A 14,716-nucleotide genomic window follows, 5' to 3' on the forward strand; every position below is an offset into this window, starting at 1 on the left:
TAGCCGTGGGTCTATCAGCGCAAGCGCGAATAAAATACACAGACACACACATAGGTAGACTCTTTTTTTTATTATATGTAGAGATAAACTGATATAATTTTTGTGAAAGATCATTTTAAGTTGGCAACAAGCTCAATGATGAGATAATTTTTGTGAAAGAACATTTTAAATTGGCAACGAGCTGAATGATAAACTCTGAAACGTTTAACCTTCGAAAACCTTGAAGTACGTTTAATTTTGGAAGTTGCTTTTTGTAAAAATGAATTTGTATGAAAATAATGTGTTTTGACTAAGAGTGATTATTTCAAAAACCGTATTGACTTTCCTGTAATTCTACGGAAAAGTTTTGCATAGTCACAGAAATGGTTCAAGGTCAACAGAATGGTGAGTGAATATTTTCCATATTTTGGTAATTAAAAATTTTTTAATTCTGGGGGGGGGTACATTGGGAAGATGCATTTACATCTATCATTTGATTATATTTGAATAACTCAGAATACAAGTACACGTTAAAGCTTATGTTATTATGTTTAAGTTATTATGTGAAGAAAATAGCACTACCTTATTAAAGCAGCCATAGCAGATGTCTTTGGCAAACAAACTAACAAAAAATTCAGAACAATAATTTACTGTAAACTGCCTACCAGTGTCAGAGTTGTAAAATCCCTGAACCCTGATTTAGCGTCCAGGTTAAAATTCCACAAATGGTTTTCTGTATGGATAAGATGAGCATTTTATTTTTTCCCTTTAAAAAGCACATTTGTTTAAACAGGTATATCTCATATGCTTTGACATAATCTAAATAATCCAGTCAAATACAGTCCTTATTACAAATCTGGCGATTAACCAAGAAGACTGCTTTAATAGGGAAACAGTGAGAGAATTTTGGGTACTATTCGGTTTCGAGGGTCGTCAAAAATCGCCAAACTATTGTTGATGCCAATGCTGCCAAAAATAATTGCGGCAACCCTAATAATTGCGGCAAGAAAGGAAGTATTTAAGAAGTAAATAACTATTTAAGATTGATGCTTTAATTTAGATAAAAGGTTAATTTCATATAATACTTTTTTATTATTATAATTTATATGAAAAAGGCTAAACATGACTGAATGGAAGCATAAGAGTAAATAACTATTTCAGATCATTATTATAATTTATATAAAAATATAATAATGACATAACTAATATAATAAACTATAACTAAATTTAATAAACATAACTGAATGGATGCCTACATCGCTATTTCGCTACCGACTTATCGCTAAAGCGTAATTTTATCTCGTTGGTTGTTCAAACGTAATTTTCTATAATGAATGATGCCTTTTCTTTGAAAATAAAGTATCTCGGTAAAGTGCAGAATTGCTCACTTATTTGTTTACCGTTTTTTTTTACAAGGGTAAAAACAATTGGATTTTTATCAATTTTCTTCTACTTTTTAAGTGAAAATAGGTCGATGTACATAGATAAAATCAAGGGTGTGCGCAGTGCCATTTTTGTACAATTCTAGAATTTTTTTTTTTTTTTTAATGAAAATAGGTCGATGTGCACATGGATACCGAGTATGTGCAATTCTTAAAACCGCGTCAAGCAGTGGGGGATTCTGCACTTTACCCAAAATTCTATTGCCGACTTTTCGTCATGGGCAATTCCCAAATTGTTAAATCCATAGGATATCAAGAAAGGATTTAAAATCAAAAAAGGATTTAAAAATTAAACTAGTATTTCAATGACGTCTTAAGAAATATATAACTATATAAACTTACGCAATCTGAAATCAGCGCGTACGCTAGATTTGGCGCGCTGTTAAGTGGGCGCGTTTGCTAGATTTGGCGCTTTTGCGCATACACTTTCGCTGCAATTTTTTAACGGCCCTCGAAACAGAATAGTATCGAATTTTGTAATATTTTTCTTCATAAATTTATTTATAGAATAGAAACATGGGTACTTTTCCATTTTGCCGGCGCAAACGATAAAGTCGCCAATTATGGTACAACTTATGCCAAAAGGAATGTCTTCGCTGGTAACCATTTACGCTTCATTTTCAAAACAAGTCGCAGCCATTTCTTATCAGATTGTTTCTTTCAATACTGGCATATAATTACATAGAAATTTTACAAAAGATGGTTAAATTTTATACCCTAAGATCATTTGCGATAATTAAGCCAATTAGGATGCAATCAGACCGCTCGCCCAAAGACGAAAATATAGGAAAGGCAAAATTAAGAGTTCATCAATTTAATGAGAATGCACTAGCGAAGTAAAGCACTGGGGTTTTGCATAATTTCTGAGTAACCTATTCGTACGAATTGAAATAATTCTTGCATTTAAACTTGTACTCCAAATAAAGATTTAACTTGAAATTAATGCAGATAATTACCGAGAGAATTATATTTTGTAGCGTAATTTACGTGAGATGAGATCACTTTGGGTCACGTGATACGAACCGGCGAATCAGGATGTTGAACCATGAAAGCATAGTAAATTCTTAAATTTGTCTTTACAAATTTATTGCCTTTTTACAAAATTTTAAGTCGTATTAATATGTTTATGCCTTCAAAATAAAAAATTTTAGTTCTAAGAATATTTTATGTGTATACTGTATGCTGTAAGTCTGCTTGGCGAGATTTGCGCCGGCGAAACGGAAAAGTACCGAAACATGTTTTTGAAGCTTTCTTGATTAACTAATTATTTACATGTATGTTTAGTTAATTAAAAATGTTTATTTTTGTTTATAGTTCATAAGTTATCCTCATCAAATAAGTTATATTGAGAATGAATCTAAACTTACATATTTACTAGAATTATATTTATAGAATAAAATCTCTTTCACTTCCTTTCCCGCCAATTTACCACCGAAAACTGCCCCATCTTTTCATGAAAACAATCAGACAAATTTAGACCACAGTTTGTTTGAACTTCGAAGAGCTGCTTTTTGTAAACTGGCTTCATGGAGTAATCCTGCCTGGATCGGGTCCTCTGAAGAAAATTCTCTGCATTTGACAGCTGCCTCAGAATGGGTTTTTCATCATCGCACGTGGATGGCTGAAGGTACTACGACAATATCTCAAATCATTGGCGGAGTTACAGGAGTCATTCCGTCTAGCAAGTTAGCCAAGTATGGTGATTACAAGTGAGTTTTCTAATTAATATTTTATCCACCATGTCTATAATACTTAACAGAATCAGTAAAATTTCAACTCAAAAGACATCTTTCTCTGGTCCCGTTGAATCTAATTTTTTCCAGACTACTGATCAACATTTAAATGTATGAATTCATTCATATGATTTAAATAATGAATACAGTAGAAGTCCGATAATCCGGCACGTTCGGGACCTGCTCGGTGCCGGACTACCGAAAATTCCGGTCTATCGGGCGGTAATTATAAGAACAAATAGGTTAATAATTAAACTAAAAATACAGTATGCAAATACATACAACAAAGTTTATTTGTATTTTTCTGCAGAGTTTTGGTTTGCTGAAAGGGTTTCTCCAGTTACATCAAGTCTTCGAATTCCATGCCGAAACTTAAAGTTTCTGAGCCAACCATCAGAATAATTACATTCACTTTCAGCAACTCCTAAATCTTGGCCGAATTTCTTTGCCTTTTCAACAATCATTGGCCCTGTTACCGGCTTTCCTTCAGAACGTACTGCACTAAACCATTTGAACAATACACTATCTAGCTGTTCCAGTTTTGGTTTTTTTAATGTTTGTCTAGAAGCCAATTTTTCAGTTGTTACCGATTGAGAAGCAAATTTCATTAGTTCATCTTTTTGTTTTTTAATGTCATAAATAGTTGATGAGCCAGTATTAAACTCATTCATTAAAACATTTCTATTCTCGCCTTTTTCTAGCCGTTTGATGATTTCTAGTTTCTGATTGAGAGTCAGTGTTACGTGTTTTCGTTTCTCTCCTTTTGAACTCGAAGGCTTAGGTTTTGAAAACATGGTCACTGTACAGTTAGAACGAAAATCACTTTTTTTATAAACAGTTTCAAAAGTTACGTTTACTGCGATGTGAAAGGACACAAAACAACAACGCACAAAAAAATGGCGAAGACGCTTTGTGATTGATTAACGGAGCTACACTGCACCTGAATTTGTTGTGACAGCTGAGACTAGCAGGCCGCTAATTGTTTCCGAACAATACCGAGCGCTTCCGGATGATCTCGAACTACCCCGAAAACTTCCGAATAGCTCTCGAGCGGTTTTATTTGCTTTAAAGACACACTTTTGGAGAAAACCAAAATTTTTACAATTTTCCGGAGCGATGCCGGACTATCGGGCATTCCGGACTGTTGGATGCCGGACTAATGGACTTCTACTGTACTTCAATTAAATGTATAATATTAGAAAACCGTTACAATAGCGCGGCTTTGTTCTACGCTGTTCCTACAGTTTTAATCGAGCCTGGTAAACTTTTGAAGCTTGAACCAAAATTACAAGGAAAAACACTGCCTACTTGAGATAAGTTTCGAAAAACTACCCACATTCCCCTAAATCAGGGCTGTCCAACTGGCGGCCCGCCAAATTATTTTTACGGCCCGCGATTACATTTTACCATGAATAAATTTATGTTACTAAATTATTATTATTAATATTAAAATTATTTTACTATGTGAAAATTTAAATCTAATTTGAATTTAAAGTAGGTACTATTTAGTTTGTGTAACTTCACCCAACCTGGCTGAATACAGCAGCAATCTGTTTAACGTCTGATGATGGTTGGTTCAACGTTGGCGCCACGTATTATATTTGTGGTTGGTTGTTGTTTATCTATGGTTGGCGCACGTGATGCGCACACTACCCTGCGCTATTTGGTTGATCATGCAATTGTGCGAGTGCAGTCTTGTCTAGAATTTGTTGAGGGGTGACTGCGTTATAATATTATTTACTTAATTTCATATTTATTTATTAATTAAAATAATTATTGAATATGAGTGCTGCTAATAAAAGAAAAATAGACCTCGAAAATCGAGAATTTCAAGATTGCTGGGAGACAGATTTTTTATTTATTGTGAACAAGAATGGTAAACGACAGTGTTTGGAATGTTTACAAATCATAGCTGTGTGTAAAGAATATAACTTGAAGCGCCATTATCTTTCAATGCATGAAAAAATGTATCGTTCGTACACGCGAGACATGAAAATGCAACTACTGAAAAAAATGAAAAAGAAGCTGGATCATCAAACGATTTATTTAAATCAAGAACCAAAATTTCAAGAAGCATCTGTAGCTGCATCGTTTGAAGTTTGTTTAGAAACAGTAAAGGCAAAGAAGGCATTTTTGAATGGAGAATTCATTAAAAAGTAGTGATGGGCAACTTCGGTACATTCTTGTACCCGGTACGAGAGTAACGGGTACAGACAAGTACCCGGTACAAAATACCCGTTACTCAAGCAACCGTTACTTTGAAAAGTACCGAAAACCGATTTCAAGTACCGAGTACCCAAGTAACGATTTGGAGTACCGAAGTAACGAAATACCGGAGTAACGGTTTGCTGTACCGTAGTACCCTAGTAACGGTTTGCTGTACCGGAGTATCCTAGTAGCGGTCTGCTGAATCGGAGTACCCTAGTAACGATTTGGAGTACCGAAGTACCCTAGTAATGATTTGGAGTGCCAAAGTACCCTAGTAACGATTTGGAGTACCGAAGTGCCCTAGTAACGATTTGGAGTACCGAAATACGCAGCTAACGATTTTGCGCACTGAAGGAACTCTGCCACGTCACTACGTGTTTGATTTTATCTGTACGGAGTAAGATTTTGAATATCAGAAAACATGTCAACTACGGAAGTGTCTGAGGAGCAGACCATTCATGGACACAAGGAGCGCATATCGCCATTTCGCAAATACAACCAGATACTACTGTCCTCGTACCAAAACCGAAGTGAGCTGAACCCTCATCGATCCTCCAGTAACGATTACCGAGAAGAGACGCATATTTTCGTTACAAAGAAACGAATACCGAAAAGTGCCTGTTTCGGTACAGAAGTAACGAATACCGAAAAGTACCCGTTTCGGTACAGAGTAACGAATACCGAAAAGTACCGATTTCGGTACTGAAGTAACGAGTACTTGGATGTACCGATTTTTAGTACCCGTTACAACTAAGTACCCGTTACAAAATACCCGGTTCGGTAGTACCGACTCATCACTATTAAAAAGTGTGCCATAAAAATGGCTCAAGCATTTAACGACAACGAAATGGTAAGAAAATTTCAAACAGTATCACTTTCTTACCAGACTGTAAGCCGACGTGTAAACGAGATTAGGATGCATGTCACTAATAAATTAGAAAACCTAATCGATAGTTGCTGCTATTTTTCGGTAGTATTGGATGAAAGCACAGACATTTCCGATACAAGTTAAATGCTTATCTTTATAAGAACTGTAAATGAAAATTATAATTATTCAGAAGAACTTTTAAAATTACAATCATTACACGGAACAGCAAAAACATGATTTAGAATTACAAATTATTTAAATATTTTGAATAAATCCTTGCAAGGATAAGATCAAAATGTGTGTTCCCTTTATAAATATGTTACTCGATTTAGAAACAAATTTAAATTGTTAAGGTTTAATTTGGAGCAAAATAATTTATTTCATTTTGAATCTTGCAAAGAGATCTATGAAGAAATGAAGGAATGTGATATAGAAGCTAATTTTAAAACATTTCTACCAAAACTGGATGTGCTAATTACAGATTTCAATGAAAGATTTTCTCAATTTGATGATATTAATCCGTCTATTGATTTATTTTGTGATCCAATTAATATTGATATCAACTCCGTTGATCTTAAATATCAAATAGAATTATGCGACCTGCAGGCTGACCCATTTTTTATATCTCGTGGAGTAACTGGAATAGAAATATTCAAATTTTTAGATAAAGAGAAATATCCAAAATTGAGAGATTTTGGACTTCAAATTTTATCAATGTTCGGAAGTACATATATCTGCGAGCGTGCATTATATGAAATATATAAAGTCAAAATATAGAAACAGTTTGAAAGATTCCAGTCTTGAAGATATTAATTAGACTTGCCACAGTAAATATTGATGTGGACATAAAAGATATTGTTGCTAAACAATTATGGCCACAATGTTCTCATTAATATGTTACGAATATTTTAAAGTTTTCTTTATAGTATTATGATGTTGCGTGGCCCCAACTAGTCAGCAACAGTAGTAGTGACTGCTATAAACTGCAAATTATACAAACTCGTAAGAAGGGTTTAAATCCCTTTTTATTTCACTTTAGAAATCACAGTTGCGTTCACTTGACGCTCACAAACTACGCCGACCCGGCGGTGTAACAAAATAGAAAAATTCAACTAAAAATAAATGACAGAATGAATAAATAACGAAAATCACTATCTACGAGGCTCTATAATCGTAACTAACTTAACCGCGTTCTGAGATACAGCTGAGATTCAGCAAACTTTCTGATTAAGAAGTTGAAAGATTCAACGAATTGCCGAAATAGGCATGTAAGGATCCTAAGTTTTACTAACGTTTATTTTATTTTAAATCTTTACTATCACTTCTTATTTTCTACTTCCGGCCAGAATTAAAAAGCTTTAACTTATTTATGCAAATTTGTCTTGCTAACGCCAAGTACTTAAGTTGTGGCTTTTTGCCAAGCAAGAGAGAGGAAGGAGTTATTAGAAGCAGGCCGCTTGCCATAGTAGTTTTACTCGGTTGCTGGTTGCCTTCAAGGCCAGAGGTTTAGTCCTCTTGATAATTTCAAACGTATCGTAGTTTTAGCAGCTCTCTGTACTACATACGGATTTTGTTAAATAACGGCCAATCTTAAAGTTAGGCACTTGTATATTAATCCAAAGTTTAGTTAAAGTTTTAGTTAGTAGTTTTATATTCTTACGTTCAGATCACAAGTGGTTGGTCTCTGTATTCCGAAGTTCCGGAAATCTCTATAAAGATAGAAAAATAAAGGGTTTCGTATACCCTTCCTGTGTGTATTGTCTACTTCACAATTTATTGAACATAGCTTGAGTAAGCTCCCTGTTCCGAGTCAGGACAGTTCATGTTTCCAAAGCAAGTAAAGAGGAACACAAGTCCTGATAGGCACACAGGCCGAAACGCGTAGTTCTTAAATTTCTACCCAACAACCTTCACGCTCGGGATTCAAGAAGCACACTTTATCAGGTTCAGTGTTTCTCCTTACTTGCTTGGGGAGCATTCAATGACCTGACTCGGAACAGGGAGCTTACTAAAGCTATGTTCAATAAATGTGGGAAGTAGACAAGATGCACAGGAAGGGTATACGAAACCCTTTATTTTTCTCTCTTTACAAAGATTTCCGGACTTCGGAATACAGAGACCAACCACTTGTGGTCTGAACGTAAGAATATAAAAATATTAACTAAATTCTAACTAAACTAACTTTGGATTAATAAACAAGTGGCTACTTGAAGATTGGCCGTATATTAACAGAAAGGCCGTATGTAGTACAGAGAACTGTTAACACTACGATACGTTTAAAATTATCAAGAGGATTAAACCTCTGGCCTTGAAGGCAACCAGCAACCGAGTAAAACTGCTAAGGGAAGCGGCCTGCTTCTACTAACTCCTTCCTCTCTCTCTTGCTTGGCAAAAAGCCACAACTTAAGTACTTGGCGTTCGCAAGACAAATTTGCATAAATAATTTAAAGCTTTTAATTCTGGCCGGAAGTAGAAAATAAGAAGTGATAGTAAAGATTTAAAATAAAATAAATGTTAGTAAAACTTAAGATCCTTACAACTTATAATCTCGTTTCCCTTCTATTTAAACTCAATTTACTTCTGCTAAAATTTGAATACTCTGCTTGTTCTACTACGATTTACATACTCTGGCATTGGCAATTCTAGAGGAAAGTAAAGGCTTGACAGGAAAAATAGCTTAAACTTAAAATAAAAGTTAGTTAAAATAAATGTAAACCCTACAGCATAAATAAATTATTTTTAATTAACATAAAACTGACTTTTTATTTATCAACCTTCTTGGCCCCCGAAATATTTAGTGAAGAAAATGTGGCCCGCGGGCTATGATAAGTTGGACAGCGCTGCCCTAAATAATGCCTCTTCTTTCTGCGTAAAGCCTTGGGAATGCCGGGTACTTCAGTTGGTTATTTATTATTTGGTAACCTTTCATAGGTGCCAAAATATAGTTAAGTCCTAGGTGCCAAAATACTCGCACTATTTCCTAGGTGACAAAATATTTCATAGTTGCCAAATTGTAATATAACTAATATTACCTACAGCGGATTTGTGATCGCCGAATTGTGATTTCGTTTTTCTTTTCCTAACATTAGAAACGTCCTTTCTACTGAACGTCTTTTCTGCTTTATACAAGCGACATTAGGCATTTTTTTCCTCTTCGTTAATGAACTAAAGGAACATGATTGTTATTAAAAGCAGGCATGATGACTAAGTAGTCTTTCTTTCACTGACTGTCGCAAGTTCAAGGAAATGAAAGTTCCCTCAGACAAATAGCAGTTGATCACCAGAAACCTGCTGAGATGAGTCATAAGGTCAAGGATATATTAAGGAAAAAAATTTGGAATTTGCTTCATTTATCTTGATAGTAGCTTGGGATAATAAGAATGGGAGAAATTGGAAACTTACATTGGAAAATGTCAGCAAAGTAATGAAAACGTCATTTGAAAGGAAAAACGGAAATCTGAAGGAAAAGCTTCGAATTATGAGGAAGCATAAAACTTGTAATATAATCTATTCTTTAGTTCAAGCAATTAGTTACTAAATAAAGATATTATTTCCGCAACACTTGTGGGAAATTGCGTTACCAGTACAAGATGTGTGTAATATAAGAACATCCTCGCTCGTTTGTAAAAATTAAAATTAATTTTTTTTAATTTTAAAAAAGTAAAATCTGAGAGCTTTCTGATTTTATATTACTCCCAAACGGACGTTTGCTTCATTTACAGACACGTAAAATTTTCGAGAGCGTTAGGGCCAGCGCCACATTGGGCTAAAAATATTTAGAAACAACATATTTTTACTTCTTTGTACAAAGTAAAAAGGAAGTATTGTAATCGCGAAAAGTTTCAGGCAGCATATTTCAACGAAAATATCCATTTTAACCGCTATCGAATGAAATTAAACGATGTTTTTGCGTCATATCTGTACGTAAGGACAGAATAAAAGACTCGTTTCCTTCAAAAAAAAAATTGTAAAACTGCTTTATAATTAATTCTGAAGAGAATTTTTCGTGGCGTCTGTACGAACGTATGTACGTATCTCGCATAACTCAAAAACGAGTAGCCTCAGGACGTTGAAATTTTGTATATAGGACTGCTATAAAATGTAGATGTGCAGCTCGTATTTTGGTTGCAATCGGCCGCACCAAACGTATATAAATATATTTATATATATATACACTCTATTACCCGGCTCAGTAATCTCAGTTTCTTTACTCTTATATGTTTGTAAATTGTACATTTTTTGCCTCAAAAATGATTGAATTATGTTGTTTTTATCTTCGATCAAGGATTTTATGCCTTTAATAAATCTGTGTGCAATATTTTTAGAATTATCAGCAATTTTAAAGTTGTTTAATTGCCGCTAAGCCTGTTTTTAATGGCGGCCATTGATGTTTCCATTTGAAACAGATACTAGTGGATTTGTTGCCAATCTAGAGAAACTTAGCTTCGCAACAACAAAGATAACGCATTCATTTATCATTGCCAATTAAATCATGCTTAATTCTTTCTGGAATTTTTTCGAGGAAATAAGCGTTTGAGATTTACTTCGTTATTTTTAATATAGATATTTTGAGTTTTTATGTATTTTTGCCTTCTCGCGAAGTGAGAACTGAATTAATTAAATGAGAAATACTCAATCGTCTGTGAGAAACTGTTTCTGTTTTGTTTTGTTTGCTTAATTTCTTTTATACATAGTTCTAGCTTTATTATAGTATTTGAATAGAACACGTGGCAACGATTAGATAATTCTTTAAATGATATACATTTTGTGCATTCTGAGTTATAATATGAACGAAATATAATACTGTTAAGTAAACCTAGCGCCAGAGTGTCGCTATGGTAAACAAAGTGAATTTTAAAGAATGCATTTATTCTATTGTGGTTTATGCGCTGTCGGCGAAGTAGGTTTAATTCAATCTAATAAGTTTAAATAAAATGCAAGAAAAAACGCGTATAATTTAATATTCCGTAGAAGGAAGTCATGTGGTGTACACATCAGATTTTTTTAATTAAAAAATTCCTTAGTTTCAAATTTTGATGACTTTAGGTACAGATGTCTTTTCACAATGTGAGAAACGTACATACAATCATGCAGATTCTTCATTATTTAGTTTCTTCAATTACAAGACAGAGCGGTAATAGTATTTGGTGGCAACAATCTGAAAAGTGTGTAGAGATATTAGGTTTTTTTGGGAAGCAGGAAAGATAAAAAATGAGCAAAGCCCTCGCCGGGACTCGAACCACGGATCTCTCGCATACACGTCGAGCGTGCTGAGCACCACACCACGAAGGCATGCCAAGAAGGCGAGAGAAATACCTTATAAGTGATACAGCCGTTTATAGCTATTCGACGCAAAATGCTGTTTCGAGACTAATAGCCACTCTGGGCTATAACGACCATTTGATCTAATAAAAATGAAAGAAAGAAAAAAAAAATCAATCAACCAAAAGCAAACGGTAATAGATCTGATAGATCTGACCTTACTGTATAGTTTTTCTCGTGAATAATTCCATTTTATTCTGAAATTTTACAGACAAAGAATTTTTCACTCTCCAGATTTGAAATCATTGAATAACTTAAGAAATTGATTTATGCTAAACAAAAGACTGAGAAAAAAAGGGTAATCATCTTAATAGACAAAAACGAGATTCAAAAGTTGCGGGTTTCATTTAAAAAATCTAAACTCCTATCTATGGAAGAGTGGTCAGCGTATAAAATCCGCAGTTTGAAGACAAGGGAATGTAGAATTTTTCTTATTTTGCATAACAAATTTATTTTAAGTTTGATAGCTTTACTGAACTTCTCAACTTCCCCTCACATTTTCTCGCCAGGTTGTAAATTTAAAGTTAAGTGAAGTGCGTATTTAAATGGGTGAATCTCTGAGTGTATTCAGGGCGTGTTTTCGCTAGGCATATTTTAAAGTGTTAATCCAGCACTGCTTTATTTTAGATTTTGACTGAATTATTCTACGTTTTAATTTTACTGCAAGTTGACGGTGCCATTGTAAAGCACAAAGATCGTTTTTTTCTGTTTATGATGTCGCGTGGCCCCAACTGGTCAGCAACAGTAGTAGTGACTGCTATAAACTGCAAATTATACAAACTCGTAAGAAGGGTTTAATTCCTTTTTTATTTCACTTTAGAAATCACAGTTGCGTTCACTTGACGCTCACAAACTACGCCGACACGGCGGTGTAACAAAATAGAAAAATGCAACTAAAAATAAATGACAGGATGAATAAATAACGAGGTCACTACCTACGAGGCTCTATAATCGTAACTAACTTAACCGCGTTCTGAGCAGATACAGCTGAGATTCAGCAAACTTACTGATTAAGAAGTTGAAATATTCAACGAACTGCCGAAATAGGCACACAGGCCGAAACGCGCGGTTCTTAAATTTCTACCTAGCAACCTTCACGCTCGTGATTCAAGAAGCACACTTACAATCTCGTTTCCCTTCTATTTAACTCAATTTACTTCTGCTGAAATTTGAATACTCTGCGCGTTCTACTACGATTTACATACTCCGGCATTGGCAATTCTATGGGAAAGTTAAAGGCTTGACAGGAAAGATAGCTTAAACTTAAAATAAATGTTAGTTAAAATAAATATAAACCCTACATGTTAATTATTTGAATTAATTAAAGAGTTACTTTTCACCCTTCTTTTTGTGCTGGTAATTTATTCACGCATATACGAGAATTCGCCAAGTTCATTGCAGGATCTAATTTAGTTTATGTGGAATAGCAGAGAACGATCTTACAGGTTTAATTGCTTACAGCATATTATTTTCCACTCCTAAATTCCTCTTGTTCTTTACAATAATTAGTCTATCAGAAGTGAATTCACTAAGACCGGTTAATAGTAATAATTCGACCGCGGTTCACATCCCAGCGAACGGATTGGCTGAATGGCGTTTTTGAAACTTTCGCTACTGTATAACGTAAATATGAGCCATTTTTCGTCCCAAACTCTTCCACGAAGGCACCTCTTTCAGTAGGCAGATCATCTTTCCGTGCTTTGACTAAATCAATTAACCAACGGATAACTACAGTTGTACATGGTATAAAAATGGTGGATCACCTCTTTTCCCTCATATAACGGGATTTATTCATTGACAGCAAGAGATAGCACCCTCTGCATGGACTGAAGTGGGGATTGCAAATTTTATTATCACTTTTCTCACTTGTCTGACAATAACATCAGAACTATCCCACGATTGTTATTGTGACGGAGAGGGCAGAATTGCGTCTGTTGTTGTCATACACCCTCGGCACTTAATAGGAGATAGTACGCCAAGAACTATCTACAGGACATGTCTGAGAATCTCTTTTGCCTCTTCCTCTATCATTGAATCACCCGTGGGAACTTTCTGCTCGCCATGTGTTTTAAGTGCCCTTATTCCGCAAAGACACTATACACGTACAGACATCAAATCATTGGCTGGATTCGAACTTGGACACAAAAATACAACAATCAGCAATGCTAATCGCCGTACCGATCAGGGCGAATACAGATTTTGATGCATTCTAAAATCTACAAGGGCAATTTTCCTATGTCATTACCCACGATTCTGAATTTATAGAAATTCTTGTAAATTCAACCAAATAAATATTCATCGTAAGTTTAAATTGGCAGCAATTACAAAATAAAAAAATCTGATGTGTGCACCACATGACTTCCTTGTACAGAATATTAAATTATACCCATTTTTTCTTGCATTTCATTTAAACTTATTGGATTGAATTAAATCTACTTCGTCGATAGAGCATAAACCACAATAGAATAAATGCACTCTTTAAAATTCACTGTATTTGTTTACCATAGCGACACTCTGGCCCTAGGTTCACTTAACAGCGTCACATTTCATTCATTTTTTAACTCAGAATGCACGAAATTTATATCATTTAAAGAATTATCTAATCGTTGCCACATGTTCTATTTAATACTATAATAAATATAAAGCGATATATAAAAGAAATTAAGAAAACAAACCAAAAAAGAAATAGTTTTTCACAGACGATTCAGTATTTCTCATTAAATTAATTCAGTTCTCACTTCGCGACAAGGAAAAAATACATTCAAACTCAAGATGTCTGTACTGAAAATTATAAAGTAAATCTTAAACACTTATTTCCTCGAATAAATTCCGGAATGGATTAAGCATGATTTAATTCGCAATAATAAAAGAAGGCGCTATCTTTGTTATTGCGAAGCTTACTTTCTCTAGATTGGCAACAAATCTACTATTCTGCTGTTTTAAATGTAAACACGCAACGGCCGCCATGGAAAAAATTATTAGGCTTAGCGGCACTTAAACAACTTTTAAATTGTTGATAATTCTAAAAATATTGCGTGCAGATTCAATAAAGGCCAAAAAACCTTAAGCGGAAGATAAGAAAAACATAATTCAATCATTTTTAAATAAAAAAATGCACAATTTACAAACATATAAAAATAAAGAAACTGAGATCACTGAGCCGA

General features: G+C 34.4%; 1 protein-coding gene across 1 annotated transcript in view; it reads left to right on the forward strand.

The window, feature by feature from the left end:
- Positions 1-204: 204 nt before the first annotated feature.
- LOC118203263 (uncharacterized) overlaps positions 205-14,716 on the forward strand; it is a 60,663-nt gene continuing 46,151 nt past the window's right edge. The window contains exons 1-2 of the mRNA XM_085819793.1: positions 205-384; positions 2,889-3,130. Of these exons, the coding sequence (XP_085675919.1) occupies positions 382-384; positions 2,889-3,130 (245 nt within the window). The 5' untranslated portion in view covers positions 205-381. The remainder of the gene's footprint in view (positions 385-2,888; positions 3,131-14,716) is intronic.

This window comes from Stegodyphus dumicola, chromosome 7 (genome assembly GCF_044657685.1).
Source record: "Stegodyphus dumicola isolate Sdum_Otavi_A_Nest chromosome 7, ASM4465768v1".
Lineage (NCBI taxonomy): Eukaryota > Metazoa > Arthropoda > Arachnida > Araneae > Eresidae > Stegodyphus > Stegodyphus dumicola.